At 40.0% G+C, this 18,497-nt stretch overlaps 1 protein-coding gene across 1 annotated transcript in view; it reads right to left on the minus strand.

Annotated features, from left to right (window-relative positions):
• Positions 1–3,005: 3,005 nt before the first annotated feature.
• LOC144728592 (V-type proton ATPase 116 kDa subunit a 1-like) overlaps positions 3,006–18,497 on the minus strand; it is a 219,928-nt gene continuing 204,436 nt past the window's right edge. The window contains exon 20 of the mRNA XM_078608129.1: positions 3,006–3,773. Coding sequence (XP_078464255.1) covers positions 3,677–3,773 — 97 coding nt within the window. The 3' untranslated portion in view covers positions 3,006–3,676. The remainder of the gene's footprint in view (positions 3,774–18,497) is intronic.

Consider the following 18,497-nt stretch of genomic DNA (forward strand, 5'->3'; position numbering starts at 1 on the left):
ATTGTAATGCTTTGTTTTATGGTATTTGTGATTCTGAGGTTGGCTTCAGCTGGCTCAAAATTCTGTAACCCGAATGGTTTTTCCAGTGTTTTTGCACATTTTCAGAGGCGGGCACTTTCACTGATAAGACATTAGTGTGAGGGCCGCCACATATTTGAAATCATTGGGTTTGACATTTGTGTATTGTCGGGGTGGGGGGGGGGGGTGCACATCAGGGGCCACACTAAAGGCCACCAGGGGCCCTTCAGTGGCCTCATGCCCTTGGAATAAAGAACACTGGCTTATTCACACACGTCGCTCACAACGTGCATTACTCTGGTTCTTAAATCACTGCCCTGGCTTCCTTTTAAATGAACGATTTCTTAAAAAATAAAATCCTTAATTTTATTTTTAAACAACGGTTTTATTAACAACTTCGTTTAACTCACGGTCGAGAAGTACGTCAATGGCACCTGAGACACGCGGCGCCTGCTTTTTGTGCGAGCCGATTCCACCGTTTAGGGACCGCGGCGTTTTTGACCTACACAAATATATATACAAATAATAAGGCGTCCATGCAAAATGTTAATTGCTTCAAAGTAGCGCATTAATTGATGTCACCGGATCTGAGTACGTGTGCAAAATGTGGAATTGATTGGACAACGGGAAGTGCACGAAATTTTTATTACAAGATTTGACCACGACAGAAGAATCAAGTTAAGTGAAACCGTTGAAAAAACCCTTAATACTCATAATGCCCTTCATGGTATTTGGTCTTCATATTTACAATAATTGTTGGCACCTTGTGCTCCTAGATCAGGGGTCGGCAACCTGCGGCTCCGGAGCCGCATGCGGCTCTTTTGAACCTTGACCGCGGCTCCGGGGCGGATGCTAGCGAGGGGAGGAGGCGCACTGTGACACCTGCTCTGGCGTTGCCGCTGCTGACAGGTCGCCGCTCCGCTCCACACTGCCCGCCCGGTGACAGGCAATAACGTTGCCGTTGCTTTGTCACATGTTTGGAAGAAGTAAAAACCTTCCTGGGCAACAAAGAGCTCACCTTTGCTGAGCTGGAACAGCCAGAGTGGCTGGAAAAATTACATTTTATGGTAGACATGACAGCACATCTAAACACGCTAAATACAACCCTTCAGGGGAAAGGAGGCACAGCCCTGCACATGCTGGAGGAGGTTTTGGCATTCGAGCGCAAGTTGACAGTGTTTGTCAAAGATTTACAGAGAGGTACACTGTCTCACTTTCCCTCTTTGAGAGAGTTCAAACAAAGTCATGATACGATAAATTTGGAATATTTCAAGTCTGCAATCACCACAATGCAAAGTTCGTTTGGGAAACGATTCTGTGAGTTCAGAGAGGAAAAAACGACATTATCCTTCCCTGTCACTCCCCTGGCGATCGATCCATCCCTATTGAATATGACTGCATTTGCAGGTGTAAGTCAACCTGATCTTGAGATGGAACTGGCCGATATAGCCGACAAAGATATATGGGTGTCCAAGTTCAAATGCTTGACCGCTACTCTTGAGGATGTTGCCCGTCAGAAGGCCATTCTGGCTCAGAATCATAAATGGAGTGATATTGAAAACCTTCCCAAACAGGACAAACTTGTATTCGAAACATGGAATGCCATCCCCAACACTTATATAAACATGAAAAAGTATGCATTTGGAGTCCTGTCGATCTTCGGCTCCACATATGTATGTGAGCAGGTCTTCTCCAACATGAACTATATTAAAAACAAACATCGATCACGCCTCACAGATGACAGCTTGCAAGCCTGTGTGAAAATGAAGGTGACGTCTTACAGCCCTGATGTGCAGACACTGTGCACTGAGGTTCAGGAGCAAAAATCCCATTAACCAGGTAATTTAGCTATTAATTTGCAAACATATATTTTACATTGTTAAGTGAAAAAGTCATTTTTTTATTCAGATTGACAGCTGACTGCACGATCCTATATATATAGCAATAAGGTAAGAAACAATATATGCAGTGTTATATTTGTTTTAAATGTTGCAATGGTTTTGCGGCTCCCAGTTTATTTTTTCCTTCGGAAACGGGTCCAAGTGGCTCTTTATGTCTTAAAGGTTGCAGACCCCTGTCCTAGATAAACCTTGAGATCAGGGAATGCAGAACTCTTTTGTAGGTTGTAGAATTCTTCTAAAATCAGTAACGGCAAGGGCTATTCGTTCCTATGCTCACAGTGCAGGCACAACAAAAAAAATGTATTACTTATTCGTCTAAGGTTCTTTTTGAGCTGGATTGATTGGTCAATGGATTTTTCAGTTTTATTTTAAAGCATCCTTGGAATTTTTTGCACAAAGGGCACTTTTAAATCACGCTGTATTGTGCTGAAAATGCCTTAATAACTCCTTACGATTATGACAATGCCCACAACCATCCTCTCGAATGGTGATCTCTGGACCAGCCATGGCCCTCAGCAGTATATGTCAGGGTACATGGTCATATGTGAGGATGATGCCAACGGTTTGATTTTTGTCAGGAGACTGACTGACAAAACTCACCCTTTGTGCACCTCTGGGGCCCAAGCAGTGGATACTCCAGGTGTCTAAAACTCGGCCTGCTAGAGGCAGCCGAAAGTGGACAGGGTCACACTGGCTGGTTTCTTCCAGACATGCAATGCCATGCAATGACATCTTGACACAAGTCTAATTTTGTCAATGCAAGGTTGAATAAATTGTGCAAGTACAAAAATGTAAACGCTTTGCATTTTATCAAGTCAGTTATATGTAATGTGGCATAAAATATATACTTGTATTATATAATATTGTTTGGCACATGGCAAGCACATTTTGAATATTAACCTGTTTATCTGTGGTTTTAATAATCATAAATATAATTCTCTATGCTTGTTCAAGCAGGCTTATAGTAGTCTCTGGACTTGCTCAATGTCACTTTTGTTTCAACCGACTTCAATAACAAACACTTTTCACTACCAACTGTAGAGTGAAAACCATTTAAAAAAATACAAACTCCGGAGGAGACAAAAGTGTCTGCAATCTGTGCTTTTATTTTTGTTTTCAAGTCCCATTAAAAATATTATTTTAATTCCCTTACTTAAATCATGTAAACAATTTTACACATTTTTAAAATGACAGATTTTAATCTAGCATAATCTGCATAAAACGGACATGTTTTATTTCAGGAATAATGTGGTAATTATTTTTGGCGTTTAGTGAGAGTAAGAAAAAATTGCATTTGTTTCGTTAAATTAGTTCACTGTAGTCAGAAAAATGCAATACAATGGAGGCCTTTGCACCGAAGTGGAAAGTTACAAGACAATTGAATTACAGACCTGTAAAAGTTACAAGAAGCAAAAGTACAAATTATATATTTCTTTGATAACGGCTTGTATAGAGCCTTAAGTTGGCACATTTTACAGAGCAAGCAGTGACCTGTGAGCCTTCATCTAAAATTTTTTACTAAAATATAAAAATGTTGCTGGAAGTATTTAATAAAAAAAAATGTTATTATTGGCCATTACAAAGATTTTGTCTCCAAAATAATGATTATTTTTGCATAAAACACACTTTGGGCCACCGCAAAATAATGCAATCATCATCAGCCATTGTCTACCCACTGCCGGATGAATACCTCGCCATATAATTCAATCAAGCATGCAATTCAGATCCAAATGTTTAATCACAGTGAGCGCAGGGTGTCACTCTTCTTGGAGTTTTTCCTGCAGGAGCTGATGGAAGGAGAATGGCGTGAATTTGTATCCAGTCCCAGTGTAGAATTTGTTCTGGAACTCCACCCTGGAAGGCACATTCACCCACATAGTCCCTATGAGTACAAGTGCACATTCTAGATTTGAAGCTTTCGTGACTGCAAGGATTCATACTCTTAGGTTTTTTTTCGTGACTTTACCGAAAAAACCTAAGCGTACAAGTGCACAGTTTGTTTGATGTTTTGCTTCTTGGATCTTCTACATTAATCATATGCAACACAGTATGTGATGATGTACATCACAATTATTTAATTTAAAAAAACGTTTACTTTGGAAATTATATATATTTTTGTAATGCCGACTTTAATCTTAAGAATAATGATTCTTGAGATCGCAGTTCGTATTAATGCTTAATACCGTATTATCTGTACCAAAATTATGGTGGAGATTTTTTCATACGAATTAGAAGGTATAACTCATTGATATCAGAAATATAAACACTCCATGGACCAAACACAGTTGCATTCCCGTACATTAAAACAATATGCCTTCTACAGTTTGAGGAATTATTGTTTTGTTGAAGTGCATGGTTTCCCATGGTAATAATATGACCTTTGTTGTTCAGGAAAGCCACTCTGAGAGCCTTACTATGAGATGTTTGACCAATTCATTACGAGTAATATACTGCATAAAATACAGACCAGTTATATTACACCTCTGTAAAGCAAATTTAAATGCCTAAAACATAGTTTTAAACAGTGCAAGTCTCTGGTAAACAAACATATAATTGTAGTTATATTTTCTTAAAGAGCACATGCATATATTTAGTTTTACCATACATTATTTTAGTTTAACTTTGGAATTTTAAATAATTATATAACCTTATAATATTTGTACAAATTAGTATCTCAGCACTCCTACCTTTAAGCTTATCCACTAAGTATGAAAATGATGGCTGCTTGTGAATGACATGGCCATACATGGATATGATGCCTTATCCTTTAAAATAACCAGCCAGGCTTGTGGTATCAAGATTAAACTGCATTCCATTACCCACCACTACATTTCCCAATCTTCCCCCTCCTCCTCAGTACAAGGCTTATTTTTCTCTCATGAAGATAGCAATCTATCTAGCTTGCTCAGAGCCAGTACTCATTCAGGTTGGTCTCCGGCAGCTCAAACCAAGTTAAACCTGCTCCCAATCATTTTAAATATATGCTTACACAAGCGTCAGCATGCACAACATATGCAAAAACATATAAATATGTACACTCGTGATTTGAATAAACTGATGTAAATTGTATTGTTTTTACTTTATAATAACGACAATAAAACCATAGTAAAATACAACAAGTACAAAAGTCTCAGTATTTTCTTTACAGAATCAGCAGTAAAATGGGAAATATGGGGATAGGATAAACATCAAAACATTCAAACAAAACATAAGGTACCCTACGTTGAGCTGTCAGGAACCCATCGACGATGTGGTGCAACCAGTACAAATAACAACGATAGGACCATTGAAACATTTAAACCCATTGCATGAAAATGTATGAAGGAGAAACTAGGAAATTATTCACTGAAGCTTACTCCTGCGTGGCAGAGACAGAAAATGGGAACGCAGGAATGGGCCCCAGGTCTGACTAAGCCCTATCGATTCCTTCCGCATGGCCGAGCAAAGCTGCTCAAGGCAGCTGCTTTCTGCATCAACCATGGCATGGTACCGTACTTCATTTTTTAAGCATATATTTAAATATAAAGTACAGTATGTTAAAATCTGGCTAAAGTGTCAGGCATGAGACTGAAAAGGCAAATATGAAGCAAAAACATTCGCACACCTTACATCCACATTTTTTAAAATTATAATTTTGTCCCCCAAAACTATGGCCCAGAGATCGATTGGTTTCAATCATCGGACAGACTCAGCCTAGAGTTATAAACTCCTTTAAGTATCACTCTATACACTTAAGGTATATGATGTCCATTAGCAGGGAAGCAAGTACAATGATTTTGATGTTTTGGAGTGTATTGCTAAAGCCAATTGAAACCAGGTAAAGCCCACTTCAAGCGACTAGCACATAATCCGGACAGTCCAACATGCCTTGTAAAGTGTTTGAGCAAAAATGTGTCTTATATTGTCCTGTAATGTTTGGTAGTGTAGTAGCATCTAGCACACCGCGCTACGAACTCGGTAACCCGCGTTGGATTCCCATTCACGGCCAACACCAGTGACGATTATCTGAACTGGTTCGGGCCTCCCCGAGGGGGAAACAACTTCAAATGACTGCCTGGTGCGGTGTGTAAAAACATCGTCACTGGGGAGACAAAAGTGATTGGGCGTGGTGCTGGTCACCCACCCCCCTCGTGTGCCGTGATGGCCTTCATGGGTGCTCACTAACAACACTTGCCTCAACAGCCTGTTAAGGCTATACGAGGAGGAGGGTCTTTGTTTGTAATGATTGGATCCAGTTTTGTAACTTGTTAGTCAAAGGCAGATTAAAAGAGGAATATTTTGAGCCTGAACGTGAGCAGAAAGTGGAGGGACTCTACAATGTGGACGGCCAGAGGAAAGGCAATCTCAGACTTTGCAGGCAGCAGCAGAGAGGGAGCAACCTCCCATTGAGTGAAGGTTAATTGAAGTGACAGAAGACATTGGTTACGAGAGTGTGAAGGAGAGTAAAAGCCATAAAAATTACAGTGGAGAGGTAGAGTGGAGGTTGAGGCCACTGAGGATCTTGAAGTTGACGAGAGTGATCTATCTTGCAGTTGTCATCATCAATGCAAGAAAAAGGACTACAATACTGGAGTATAAATAACGAAATCTCCAATATTTTAAGTTAAATAACTGCAAAATAATAGTTCATATTGGAATATGTATCTTAATGAGGGCATATCTAGAATGTTCATAAATGCTCCATTTGGTGTTAATTAAAGACTCTAGACTCCCTAAAAGTATCAGGGAAAATCACACTATAAACTAAAAGACAACATTCATGGGGACTTTTGTATCTCCAAATTTACATTTCAATTCAGTATCGTGGCTAAGTGATATAAACCCAACAACACACAGTTGCGCCAAGGGTACTAGCCAATAACAATGTTACGTGTGTTAAAGAATCAGTTGAAAATACATTTCAGCCAGTCTAATACATGTATAATGTCGAGGTTATCCATAACCGCTTAAACTATACTATGTGTAAACAACACTTGCAATGCTGCTTGGCTGCAACACAGCATTACATTCCTTCAAACTTAGCCAGAGGACAGACTCAGAATTGTTTGTTGAATCACAGTGTGTTTTGATAAAACAAGATACTTTTCTTAGTGTTGTATATATTTATGCTCTCGTAAATAGCCCTGAGGTATATCTTTTCTAAATGCAAAGAATGACAATTTCATTTTCAAAACGCAAGGGAAAAGTCTGGGTTGTGTTATCTTATATTGTTGGATTCCATGTGATGTGAAGATTAGTAATGCAAACACTGACTGGTAGATGTTAACCTCTCTCATACTCCCAGTGGATGGGTAAAAAAGCCTTCCAGCGTGTTTCATGGTATATGCGCCACACACTACGTTCATACAATTTTGTCTTCAGTAACGATTCCTATGGACTGAGACAACATCTTGTACCATCCTCTGTAGAATATATCTACAAAATTTAATTACGATTTCTTTTTTTTTACTCAAACATTTTTACTTTCGAAACGTTATGATGCAGCTTAGCTACAGAACTTTGTTAGGTGAATACAAAAACCATAGCTGGGACTCTAAAAAGTAGGCAGAAGTACAGATGAAATGAATACAACATATCCAAGTATCTTTATCCAGGCCCATTGTTTATCAACAATGCCATTTAGCATCAGTAGTCTCACAGGGCGAAGACACAAACGCATACTCTCAGTATGAGTGTAGCGCTGTAAATGCAGTAGCAGACAGGGCCCACCAGGGGCAGTAACTTGGACCGGCATGAGGGTGGTGACATTCCCCAGCCCCGAAGCAGGGGGGGGGGGGCTGCGGGGTGTTCTAGGATCCCCCGAGACCCCCCCCCCCCCCCTGGAACTCTCTGGAAGGGAGGCGTGGCCAGGGGCTGACACACCTGGGGAGGTGTATAAAATCCGGACCTCTGGACGAGTCCGACAGTCAGTCCGCAGACCGAAGCCTGAAGACCAGCTAGCCTAGGACCCTGGGAACCCCCAGACCCGCTGCCCTTTTAAGAGCCGGGACTGAGAGGGCCAGTGGTGAGACCCTGGGAAACCCCGGGGTCCGACGTCCTTGTAAGGGCCGGGACCAAGAGGGCCAGTGGTCGAGACCCGTACCTTGGCTGGGTCGGGTCAGTGTAGCCTCCCCTAGGTCACCCTTAGCCGGAGGAGAGAGAGCCCGTGGTCCCAGCACGCTAGCCCGGAGGCCGTACCTCTCCAGGTAACGGGTAAAGGGGCCGTTACCCCTTTGTGTTAGGGACCGTTACTGTTGCTGTTATCGTAAACAGGACCCTGCGGGGTGGGCTGGTAGGAATAATACTAATACCGGTACAGGGATATCGACCGCACACACACGCGCACACACGCGCATAAACGTACACACGCACACACACACGCACACACACCGCACGCACACACACATACATGCACGCACGCACACGCACACGTAATGAAGTTGTGTTGCTACGCTTCCAGTTCGCCGTGAATAACGATTCGAAGCCCAATAGCGCCCATTCATCACGCCGCTCGAGTGGGCCGGACACGCACACACGCACGCACACACACGCACACAGTCACACATATACACACACGCACGCACACACAGACAAGCACAGACACGCACACACACGCGCATACACACGCACACACACGCACGCACGCAAACACACACGCACACACACACACACGCGCAGGGGGAGCGGGCGGCCATCTTGTCGGACGGACGGACGGACAAACGGACGCGGACGGACGGACGGACAAACGGTCGGACGATATAATCTATTGGTGGTCTGGTCCACTTCGTTCCTACCAGTATAAACGTGTTGCCTCTACAAGCCGTCTCCACTCTCCTTGAACCCACTACATTAGTATGCCATGTGTCAAAGACTGATAGCACATCGCCACTTTCTATTTATTCAAATTCATTGACATTCATGTGTTTCAAGGGTAAATTAATGCAATAGTTTGGAAATCATGTAGGTCTCTGCCACCATATGAAAATCATCACACTGTGTATATTTCCAATAACATTGACGCAACTTTTAGCAGACTTTGCTAAAAGTTGCCGATTTTGTCACGGGTTCAGAAAGGAACACGCAGTGTGCTGCATTACGTATGGATGGGTGAAGACACACTGGTTTCCACCAGTTCGTAATCGTCACACTGGAATTATACTGACAAGTATTAGATTACCTCCACCGCCTGCTAAGTAAATACATTCTCAAGAACTCCTATCATGTCATTCTAAAAATAAATAAAGCTCAGAATGGTTGTACGGAATGTTCCATTTCATTATACATTATATCTACAAGCATGTTTAAAGCGTCTGATAAAACCTGTAGATTTAATTTCACCAATAAATTTACAAAAAACACAAGAACAAGCAGTCCTGTGTGAATAGGTTATGTTTAAAAAATATGCAGTAGTTCATGCAGCATAATAATAAAAAACATAATACAGTAAATAATAAACTAAAATCTGACCTAATGCGAACACCTAGTTTTGTGTAATCTATTAAAACGTGTATTGGAGTACACCAAAAATATAACTTGCATATCCAATAGTTATGAATGTGTAATCTACTTTTCAAAAGGTGTGCAGTAAGAATGCATTACATTGCTAAATTATAGCTTCATGCAATATATAATTGTAATTTGTAGGTGTTCATTTAACCTTTCAACTTCTGTGGTTATTTGAACAAAAAGCCATAATTTAAGGTATTTGTTCCACGGTTGGGTATATGTTGTGCTGTGAAACAAATTCATCACGTGACTAACATGTCCCACTCTTGGCAGTAATGGTCAGGATAATAATTGAGAGGTTATGAGTAAAAACCATCTGATTATTGTGCATTACAGATTATGAGTACTGTACAGTATTATTTAAAACTGGCTCTCATTAATTACAGGGGCATTCAGGGTGCTTGTGACACCCCATTAACATATGGAAATGATCCTGCCAAGTCTAGGATTTGTCAGTTCTCTGATGCGCACTAATACAAGTATTGTTATGTGCCATTAATTTTGAACATACAGAATATAAAATGAATTCTATAATAGAATCCATCAACATCACCATTAAACATACCCCTGTAGAATTACTGCAATTTGTGCTGGCATACCTTGATTTTTTGCTTGTAAGAATTGTCTGTATGAAATAAAAACATTCTACATCATGCCATATTTTAGCATGAAATTTGCTACATATGTATTAAACTTGTTAGATTTACTGTTCATGATACTTTTTGCAATATAAAAATGTGAATTATTGGGGGAAAATATTATAATTTGAGGTGTTACACTGGAGCATTAATGGGTAGTGGGTTTTCACCATTTATTATACATCAAAGAGCATACCATACTTTTATACTTTGCTTAAGATATTGCCATTAAGTTATGAAAATAAAACTGCTGACTTTAGAATGAATAAGTGAAAAGGCATTCTTCCAGTGATGTCCTAGCTACAGCTGTACTACCCAGGACTGCCCAGTCACGGTGGTATTATTTAACATTTGCTGATCCTGTTGTCAGCCGGGACTGCTATGCTAAATATGTACTCATATAGTACAAACAGCTGAACGAGTGCCATCGTATTAAAAGGTGCAGCCCTGCAATTGCTTGTTCATTCTGTAGGATAGTTGGCCTACTCGTACACGCTGGCCAGATGTCTTGGGAGTATCCATACTTGAAACTCCACACGCGAACTGCCGAATGACGAACTGTAGTGTACCCATGTTTACTGCTGGGTAGACAGAGCTGGAGAAATGTAATAAACTTTCCCATTTGTATCTACTGCCACGCTGAGAAATTGAACCAGTGATATCTGGATTGCAAGTCCAGTGTGCTAACCTTTACACCATGGCAACATTCCCGATTACTGCATGTACGTAAACAATACAAGATTAAATTACGTGTGCAGATATGTCCTATAAATTCCTATGCATTATGTATTTTATAGCCAGATGTCCAGTTATCAAGTCTGTTTTTCATTCCTAACATTCTTTCTTGCCTCTCCTCCATGACAGCTCTGTAGCCGTTATTTTTCCTTCCACACCAACACACACACGTGTCCATTTTTCTTACTGGCATTTGTCTGTGGAACAGTTTACCACCTGACATTCCATCAACGTCCTAGGTGCCACACTTCAAGGACCATCTGTTCCGTCACATCTTCACTCCAATACTAAGGCATGCCATGCTCTACATCGAATTGATAACACGTGTGCGGCCTCACATATACTAAAGCTATATGTCCATGTGTTTGCAATTTATACAAAAAAATTGTGTAAGGATTGTGAAACATTTGGTCGTTCAAATAAATGATGCTTTCAATGAAATGCACTGTACAATATTTTTCTTTAGAAACACTGGGCATCTCCCTTATGGCAGACACAACTTGCATGGCTCGCTAGAATGTTGTGGGGTATTTTACATATAGTTATCAACAATGATCGATGATTAAAGTAAATTTAAATTTAAGTGCAGACTGCAATATTAATATTTTTATTAATAATAATATTTGTATTATAGGGCACTTTTATGCCTCAGAATCTCAAAGCACCTTACATACAATCTCATCTCAAGGAGATCCCCAGTGGCGACTGTCCCTGTGGAGCACAAGATTACTCAGCACCTGCCTGCAAATGTGCATTAGTCTGCCAGTAGAGGCTGATGATTCTGATTCAGCAATATGTAGGTCATTTTAATAATTTGGCAAATATTGACCATGATACCGCCACACAATGGTCTACTCTTTTCAGGATCTTTAAAATACAGTTTCAAGTAGACAACATTTTTTAAGGGGAATACACCAGTAGTATTAACCAGGGTGGTCTACCAGATTAGAATCATAGAAATCTCCAACAAGCACGAAAGTGCTTCCGCTGGGCCATGTCAATGTCCCGATTAGAATAGTTTGTTGTAAGTATTTAGCGACAAATGCTTTCCTTGAATGTAAGCTTTTAATTCAAATCAAGACAATTCAACATTTACATGTGAATAATGATTTGGGTACAAAGCTCATGATGACACTGATTTACGCTTCACTTCCCCTTTTTCCTCTGTATGCTTGTGACAGTGACCTTCATTTATATATGATTTGAGTGTTTTAGGAGACAACGTGCAGAAAGAAGTCCAAGATCATATGTAGTGTATTAGCGCCGGCTGGTGGACAGCAGCGGCAGCTGTGGTGGACAGATAGTACACACGTCGGTGAGCGTGAGCACGGGTGTGTGCTGGCAGAGAGGAGGAACCAGGACAAGGGTCACGGAGGTCCCCGTCTGGAAGCCCCTGGAAGCTGCTAGTGAGTTCGAGAAGGGAGGCGCGGCCAGGGCGGAGTCAGGCCGTGCTGGGAGCATAAAAGAAGCTGAGAGCGGGGAGCTCGAGGCTGCCGGTTCTGGGATTTGATTAATCTCATCGTTGCTGTCGTCTCGTCGCTGTTGTCGCTGCTGTCTTTGCTCGATATTGCGCTGCTAGATAGTAGTTGGCTGTCTCAGTCAGCGCCGTGGTGTTAGACGGATAGCGTTGTGTATAGGCGAGGCTAAGCGACTGTAGAGTGTGTGCAGGCGAGACCGTGAATGTCCTAAATAAAAGGTGCCTCCAACAAACCTCGTCTCCGAATCACTGAAACTACACATACAATACAAGTTAAATAATTAAAAGTATCTGTGATGAGCAATTACAAAGATAAACAAACAATAACACTGGTCAATAAAAAAAACTTGTTTTTCTGGCCTGGACTATTGCAGCTGTTTTAGACTAATGTCAGGGTGCTGATTCCAAATCTGATCTCAGATTTGCTCTATCACATCATTTTTATGCTATCAGCATACCCCATTTTCATTGATTTTACCCGAAATTAACTCTGTCACTTATGATTGCAAGTTGTTGCGAGTCAGTGACTGCTTTAGTGTTAAAATATGGTGCTGTATTTTTAGAATAGTGTTTTATAATATAATTTTATGTAGATATCCACATTTATTTAATATTTTTCTTCTGCAGTTTTTATTTAAAATGCAAAAATTTATATCTCAAAAACCTGATGTGATAGACAAAAACTGATGCCAGATTTGGAATCAGCACCCCAAAATTACCTTAAAACCGTTCGAATACCTTATGCCAGAAAAAGTGTGTTGACCAGTGTAAAGAGATTTACCTTGGCATCATTAATGATTTGTTCCTAAATTAATTTTCTTTAAAGATAATGTAGCTATTGCCCACATGTTCAATGCCTCAGTTTTCAATTCGTAATTCTATTACGCTCTTTTATGAGGTGTATTGCCACATTTTCTTGAATGTAAGGACATGCTTATCTGCTGAAGCCACCAGTTCGGACTCACCACCACATATCTACCTCACCACTGGATGGAGCTATGAACCTACGAAGAATGGAAAAGTGTACCACAGCTTACTACAGCAATTAAACATGTTATTACAATCAGTCAAAACATTTCTACCACGAGGGCAAACACATTCAATAGCCATTTATATATAGCTTATGGGGCCTAACGTCTCTTGAAAGTAAACATAATCAACATTACACAACGATATAATGTATTTGTAAGATGTATAACTTCCATTACATGTTTGGGTATTGATATCTTAAAACAAAAGTACGTGTTGGACATTGCAGAAAGATTCATAGCAACATTCCATGCACAGCGTTTTTTAAAAATCTACGTGCAAGACCCCTTCCATTATTTCCTATGCATGGTCAATTTTAATTCAAAACATTTTTGCGAGGCAAATTGTTCCATTTAAGGCTGATGAAAAAATAAACAAGTGGTTATAAATGATGGAGACAAGGTGGCATTGCTCTGTGTCATTTGCAATGCAATGGTCAAGGTTGTTTGTGATATTATGCAGTAGGAGAGGTGAGAGGCAACATTATAAAATCACTTCATACTAATTATGACATCTTTGAAGAGGCCAATTGCATAACACAGCCAGCCACCAATGAATCTTTAAGGAGTTTGAAAATAGATTTGTGGAAGTTGAATCTCCTGCGTTTTAGGGCAACTTGAAGCATGCAGGCATGCATCAAATGTTTTTACCATTGCTGTACACCCTTATGCGTATATGACACAAGGCACCAATCAAAAGTCTTACTGACACAATCGTCGATTCGCTTGAAGCTACATCACTTTTGTGTTCATCATCATATGAGAGTAGAATGCTGTGCGAGTACCAGAATATGAAAAAGTAAATTTCGTGTGCCATAAAAAACAACACTTTTTAACATCCCTCATATACACATTACTTATCATTCAAATAATTTCACATTTGACTTGTATTCTAGTGAGAATTCTACAGTGGCATGAGATAAAGACTATCTACAACAGAAGATTTACGTACATCTATACAACTACAATCAGAAATACAACTAAAAATTATATTACAGCAAGAAATAAAGGCATTCTACTGTAGTAAGATCAAAATGCGCCAAGATATTTCAACCAGCTCCATGTGGAGCTTTGCAGCATTCATCACATCGTTGCCAAGAGGCATCTGCGATGTCTTCCAACATTACAAGTTATCTCAGTCGCCAGAGAATTTAGCCACAGGGCATGAGAAGGTGTAAACAACTAGATGTGGACTGTACAATCATGGGCTAATAGGGATTAAAGGAGAGTGTGAAGAGGTAGACGCTCAACAGCCACCGGATCTCTGCATAGTTGTAAGTTTCATATTTACAATCAGTGACACATTCTTTGGAGCAGCCGCTCATGCCTTTCTCCCCTCAGTCACATCGCTCTCCCTCGACCCCCGCCTCCCAGAAGTAACACACATAAATGAATGTGATGTTGCTGTATACATTGCTAAGGGAAACCAATGCAGGGAATTTGAATGATGTACTTTTCCTACAGACACATCGATTACATTAATGTTTGTGCACTGCGTTTCTCTCGTGAGCACCATGGCGCATCATGATCAGTGCATTTTTTAGTAGCATGTTGAGACAATTATTTAACTGCCTGACATTGAGGAATTTGGTAGAGATGGGCGACAACTTTTATGCTGACCGAGTACAGGTGACAGATGTGAAAGCATTGTCATTGGGTCAGGGCATCAGTCACATCTTTCTGGCAGGCTGTCAGATTACACCGAGAAGCTGCAACAACAGCTGCACGAGTCACATGAAACACTGCACCGAATGTTAATGTTTGTTTAATACATGCTTTTATAAGTACTGCCAATACTGTTCATGTGTTTTAAGGCTGCACCAACACAAACTGTTCCATTGGTGAACAATTTTACAGCTAGAAGAATGTTGCAATCTGGGTGAGTATATACAAAAACAGCCTTTCAACAGAATCCAAGAATGAGTACATTGGCTGGGCTTTCATGGGGTCAATAATTGGAGAGTAATGAACAGAATAGAATAGATTGAACCAGGTTTCGTCAAGGGGATCTACCACTCTTGTTTCATTCCTCTTGGCTTTATTTTCCATTATTATAACATGCATTGCATGCTGCATACATCACATCTTATTTTTTTTTTTATGAAAAAAAGCAGAATGCATTTCTATGAAAACCTGACTGACCTGACCCCCTCCCAAAAAAACAGACTGGAAATGAAGAAAAAATAACATTGGCAGTCCAATAACTATATCAATTGCCATTTTGTTTTTGCAGGTGATAGAGGCATGGCCGCTTTGGGAAAAGCTGAACTAGGCGCAAAAATGAGAAAAACCATCACAACGCTGTCATTTCCAAAGGAAAGTCATTGGTGTGCCTGTGAAATATCTCAAGCCAAATTTTGAAAGAAAATAGTGAAATCTTAATTTTAAACTGCAGCATTAATATAGTTTTAGGTTTTGCACAACTATGCAAGTATTCTTTGCGACGATTTAGTCAATTAGTTTTTTGATCTCACCTGGCATGATATGAAGGGAGAAAATTGCATTTGATGTTGATAAGCTGACTGTAGCAGATTTTTATATATCGCTATGATGAAATAAATGAGAGAGGTTGCATTTTAGCAAATGTGGCTCAAATAATTTCATGCATGACCACAATCGTGAAACACACATGAACTGCTTGTTACATTTGTATTTGTATTTTCTTAATTATATTAGATAATGAACTCTGGAATTAATTTGCATTTTAATAACAGACTAAATAATGCATTAGAATTCAAACACACATACATATAACAAAGACAAATACTGAAAGTAGACACACTGAATCACGATTAGCTTAAGGCAGAGCCACAAAATTAAACACATACAAACATCTAATTATAAATGCTTGCAAGAATATAATACGTGTATCTTGTGTTCTCCCATTTAGGTGTATTATTAATGTATTTGCAACACAGTTCACTCTTGATTACCATCAGAAATAAATAAGTATCGTATCGAGTCATGCGTTAATCTTATGAATTGATATTCCTAATTATTGCCTTGCCAATCATACCATGGAAATGTGTTGATAAGGTGTGTTTGTGTGCATTGTCGAGTATTTTTTTTATGGTAACTACTATTTAGGGTTGGGTTTCCTTAGCTTTGTTAAGTGACCAGGAAGCGTCTTGTAGTCACTTGCCATAATGGGTTTATTTCTTGATACATATTCACATCTATAAACACATATTTCAGTGGACACAGATGGATGAAAATTTAGTCAAATGGAATGGTGTAAAAACCTGAAATCAGCTTCTAACACCCTGGTGTAACCTATGCCACGTTTCTACAGACAGTTTCAGTTTAATTTATTTGGTATAGCCCTGTGAGCCATTCGGCTCTTGAATCGGGTGCAACCGCAAAAAACAAAAAACAAAAACATGAACAAGAAAACATCTTAAAGTGACTGTGTGAGTATGTGCAAACAGAAAATCCAAGACACTGAGAAGCAAACCAGTTTAGCTCACAAATAAGCAACTTAAAAGCCTGCATCCCCAATTTAGCCTTATCATGCCCAGACAATTCAGGTGCCAGTGGAAGCAAATATTGGTTCTTCTGAACATTTGTATCCCGGGGGAATTAATTTTGTTCCCATCAATGAACATTTGTAACTCCTTCTGGCCAGTGTTCGTTCTGCTCCATATTAGATATCAATTGCCTAGGAAAGGCAAAAAAAGTCAAGCCACAATGGCTAGGACAAAGTCGGGACCAAACATATGGTATTAATAGTAAGACTCTACTGAAATCAAACAGATCCATTGTTTCACAAATATATTTGAAAAGTCGTCTTAAAATTAAGGTTTTACTTGAAAATACATAGCTAGACAACATGCAAGGAACATTTAATTGATTATAAAAAAAACAAGGGGGTACAAATATTCAGAAGTGGAACCATATTAATATGGAGGAGGAGAGGGCGGGAAGAGATAAAACCGAAGGGGTCGGAGTTACACTGTGTTGAGACTTGAAATGAGTCAATATGGAAACATAACAATTGTGTAATAATTTTAGAGACATTATGTAGGCTGAAAGAAGTAGTTTGAGCCATGTGGTAAACACAATGGACTAGGAAGGAGACAATTGCCAGTCTATGAGAATGGCAGATTTCTTCACCAAGTAAGTTTCATTTAAAATAGACGGGCATAAATGGTTTGAGTTCTGTAAGGGAGATGTCTGGGCAGGACTTGATGGAACCTTGGTGGAAAATCTAGAAAGCACTGTGCCAAAGAGAGAGATGTTTGCTATGTCTTCATTGCGAGTGGGAACCGTGCTGGCTTGGTTATCACACCACTCATGGCCTAAGGGTCTGCATCCCCTTAACAGCGTGATCAGGCTGAATGGATCCTATAGGAACTCTGGACTAGGGTTGCCACCTCTGAGTTACAAAAAATGTCGGGCATAATGGAAAGAATATTTCACAATACCAGGAGAGGGGAGAATTGCATGTAAATACGTTATTTTGAGTGGTGTATGATTACACACGGACAAAAAATTGGACTGACAGATCCATAAGTACAACGAATTCAAAAAGAGGACGATCCTGGGAAAACTAGGACAGGTGACCGCACTACTCAAGACCCTCATCCCTGGTCTCCTTTTCCTGACCCATGCCACACTCCTGGTGCCGGGCCAATTTTGGAGCCAGTCTCGATGTCACAAGGTTAATTAAACGTCACTGCTGTATTGGTGTTAAAAATAGATCACAAAATATATGTTTAAATAAAATAGTATAAGCCAACTAAAAGGTATTTCACATAAGTGCGAGTTGGTTAGATTATAAATTTAAACTTTTAATTATTAAAAACATAAGAAAAATGCTTCGTGCCCCCCATTCCTGGCCATTGCTGGTACACAGGAGGAGGGTGCAAGGAGATGGAGTGGGTGGGGCAAAGCCTCAGTGCTCATAGAGCATGGCACTGACAATCATGGCCCTGCTGAGGTTCCTGGACCAGGACTGAGTCATTATTGGGATAGCATAGCTTGGTTACCAGAGGTCAAGCAATGAAGCACTTGGGTTTGAGTCTGTGGAGAGGTGGCTGATGCGATAATGTGCAGTGGAATGACATTAGGGCACTGGAACATGAGGGCTGGACACAATAGCGTCGGGTCTGTTATAAGTCTTGGCAAGAGCTTCTTAACGTTAAATATTTGTTCAAACGCTGTCATTGTTATTAAATTAGAATTAAAATTAAATCGTTGTTGTGGAATCATTGTT

This window comes from Lampetra planeri, chromosome 2, assembly GCF_965212315.1.
Source record: "Lampetra planeri chromosome 2, kcLamPlan1.2.h2, whole genome shotgun sequence".
NCBI classification, from domain to species: Eukaryota; Metazoa; Chordata; class Hyperoartia; order Petromyzontiformes; family Petromyzontidae; genus Lampetra; species Lampetra planeri.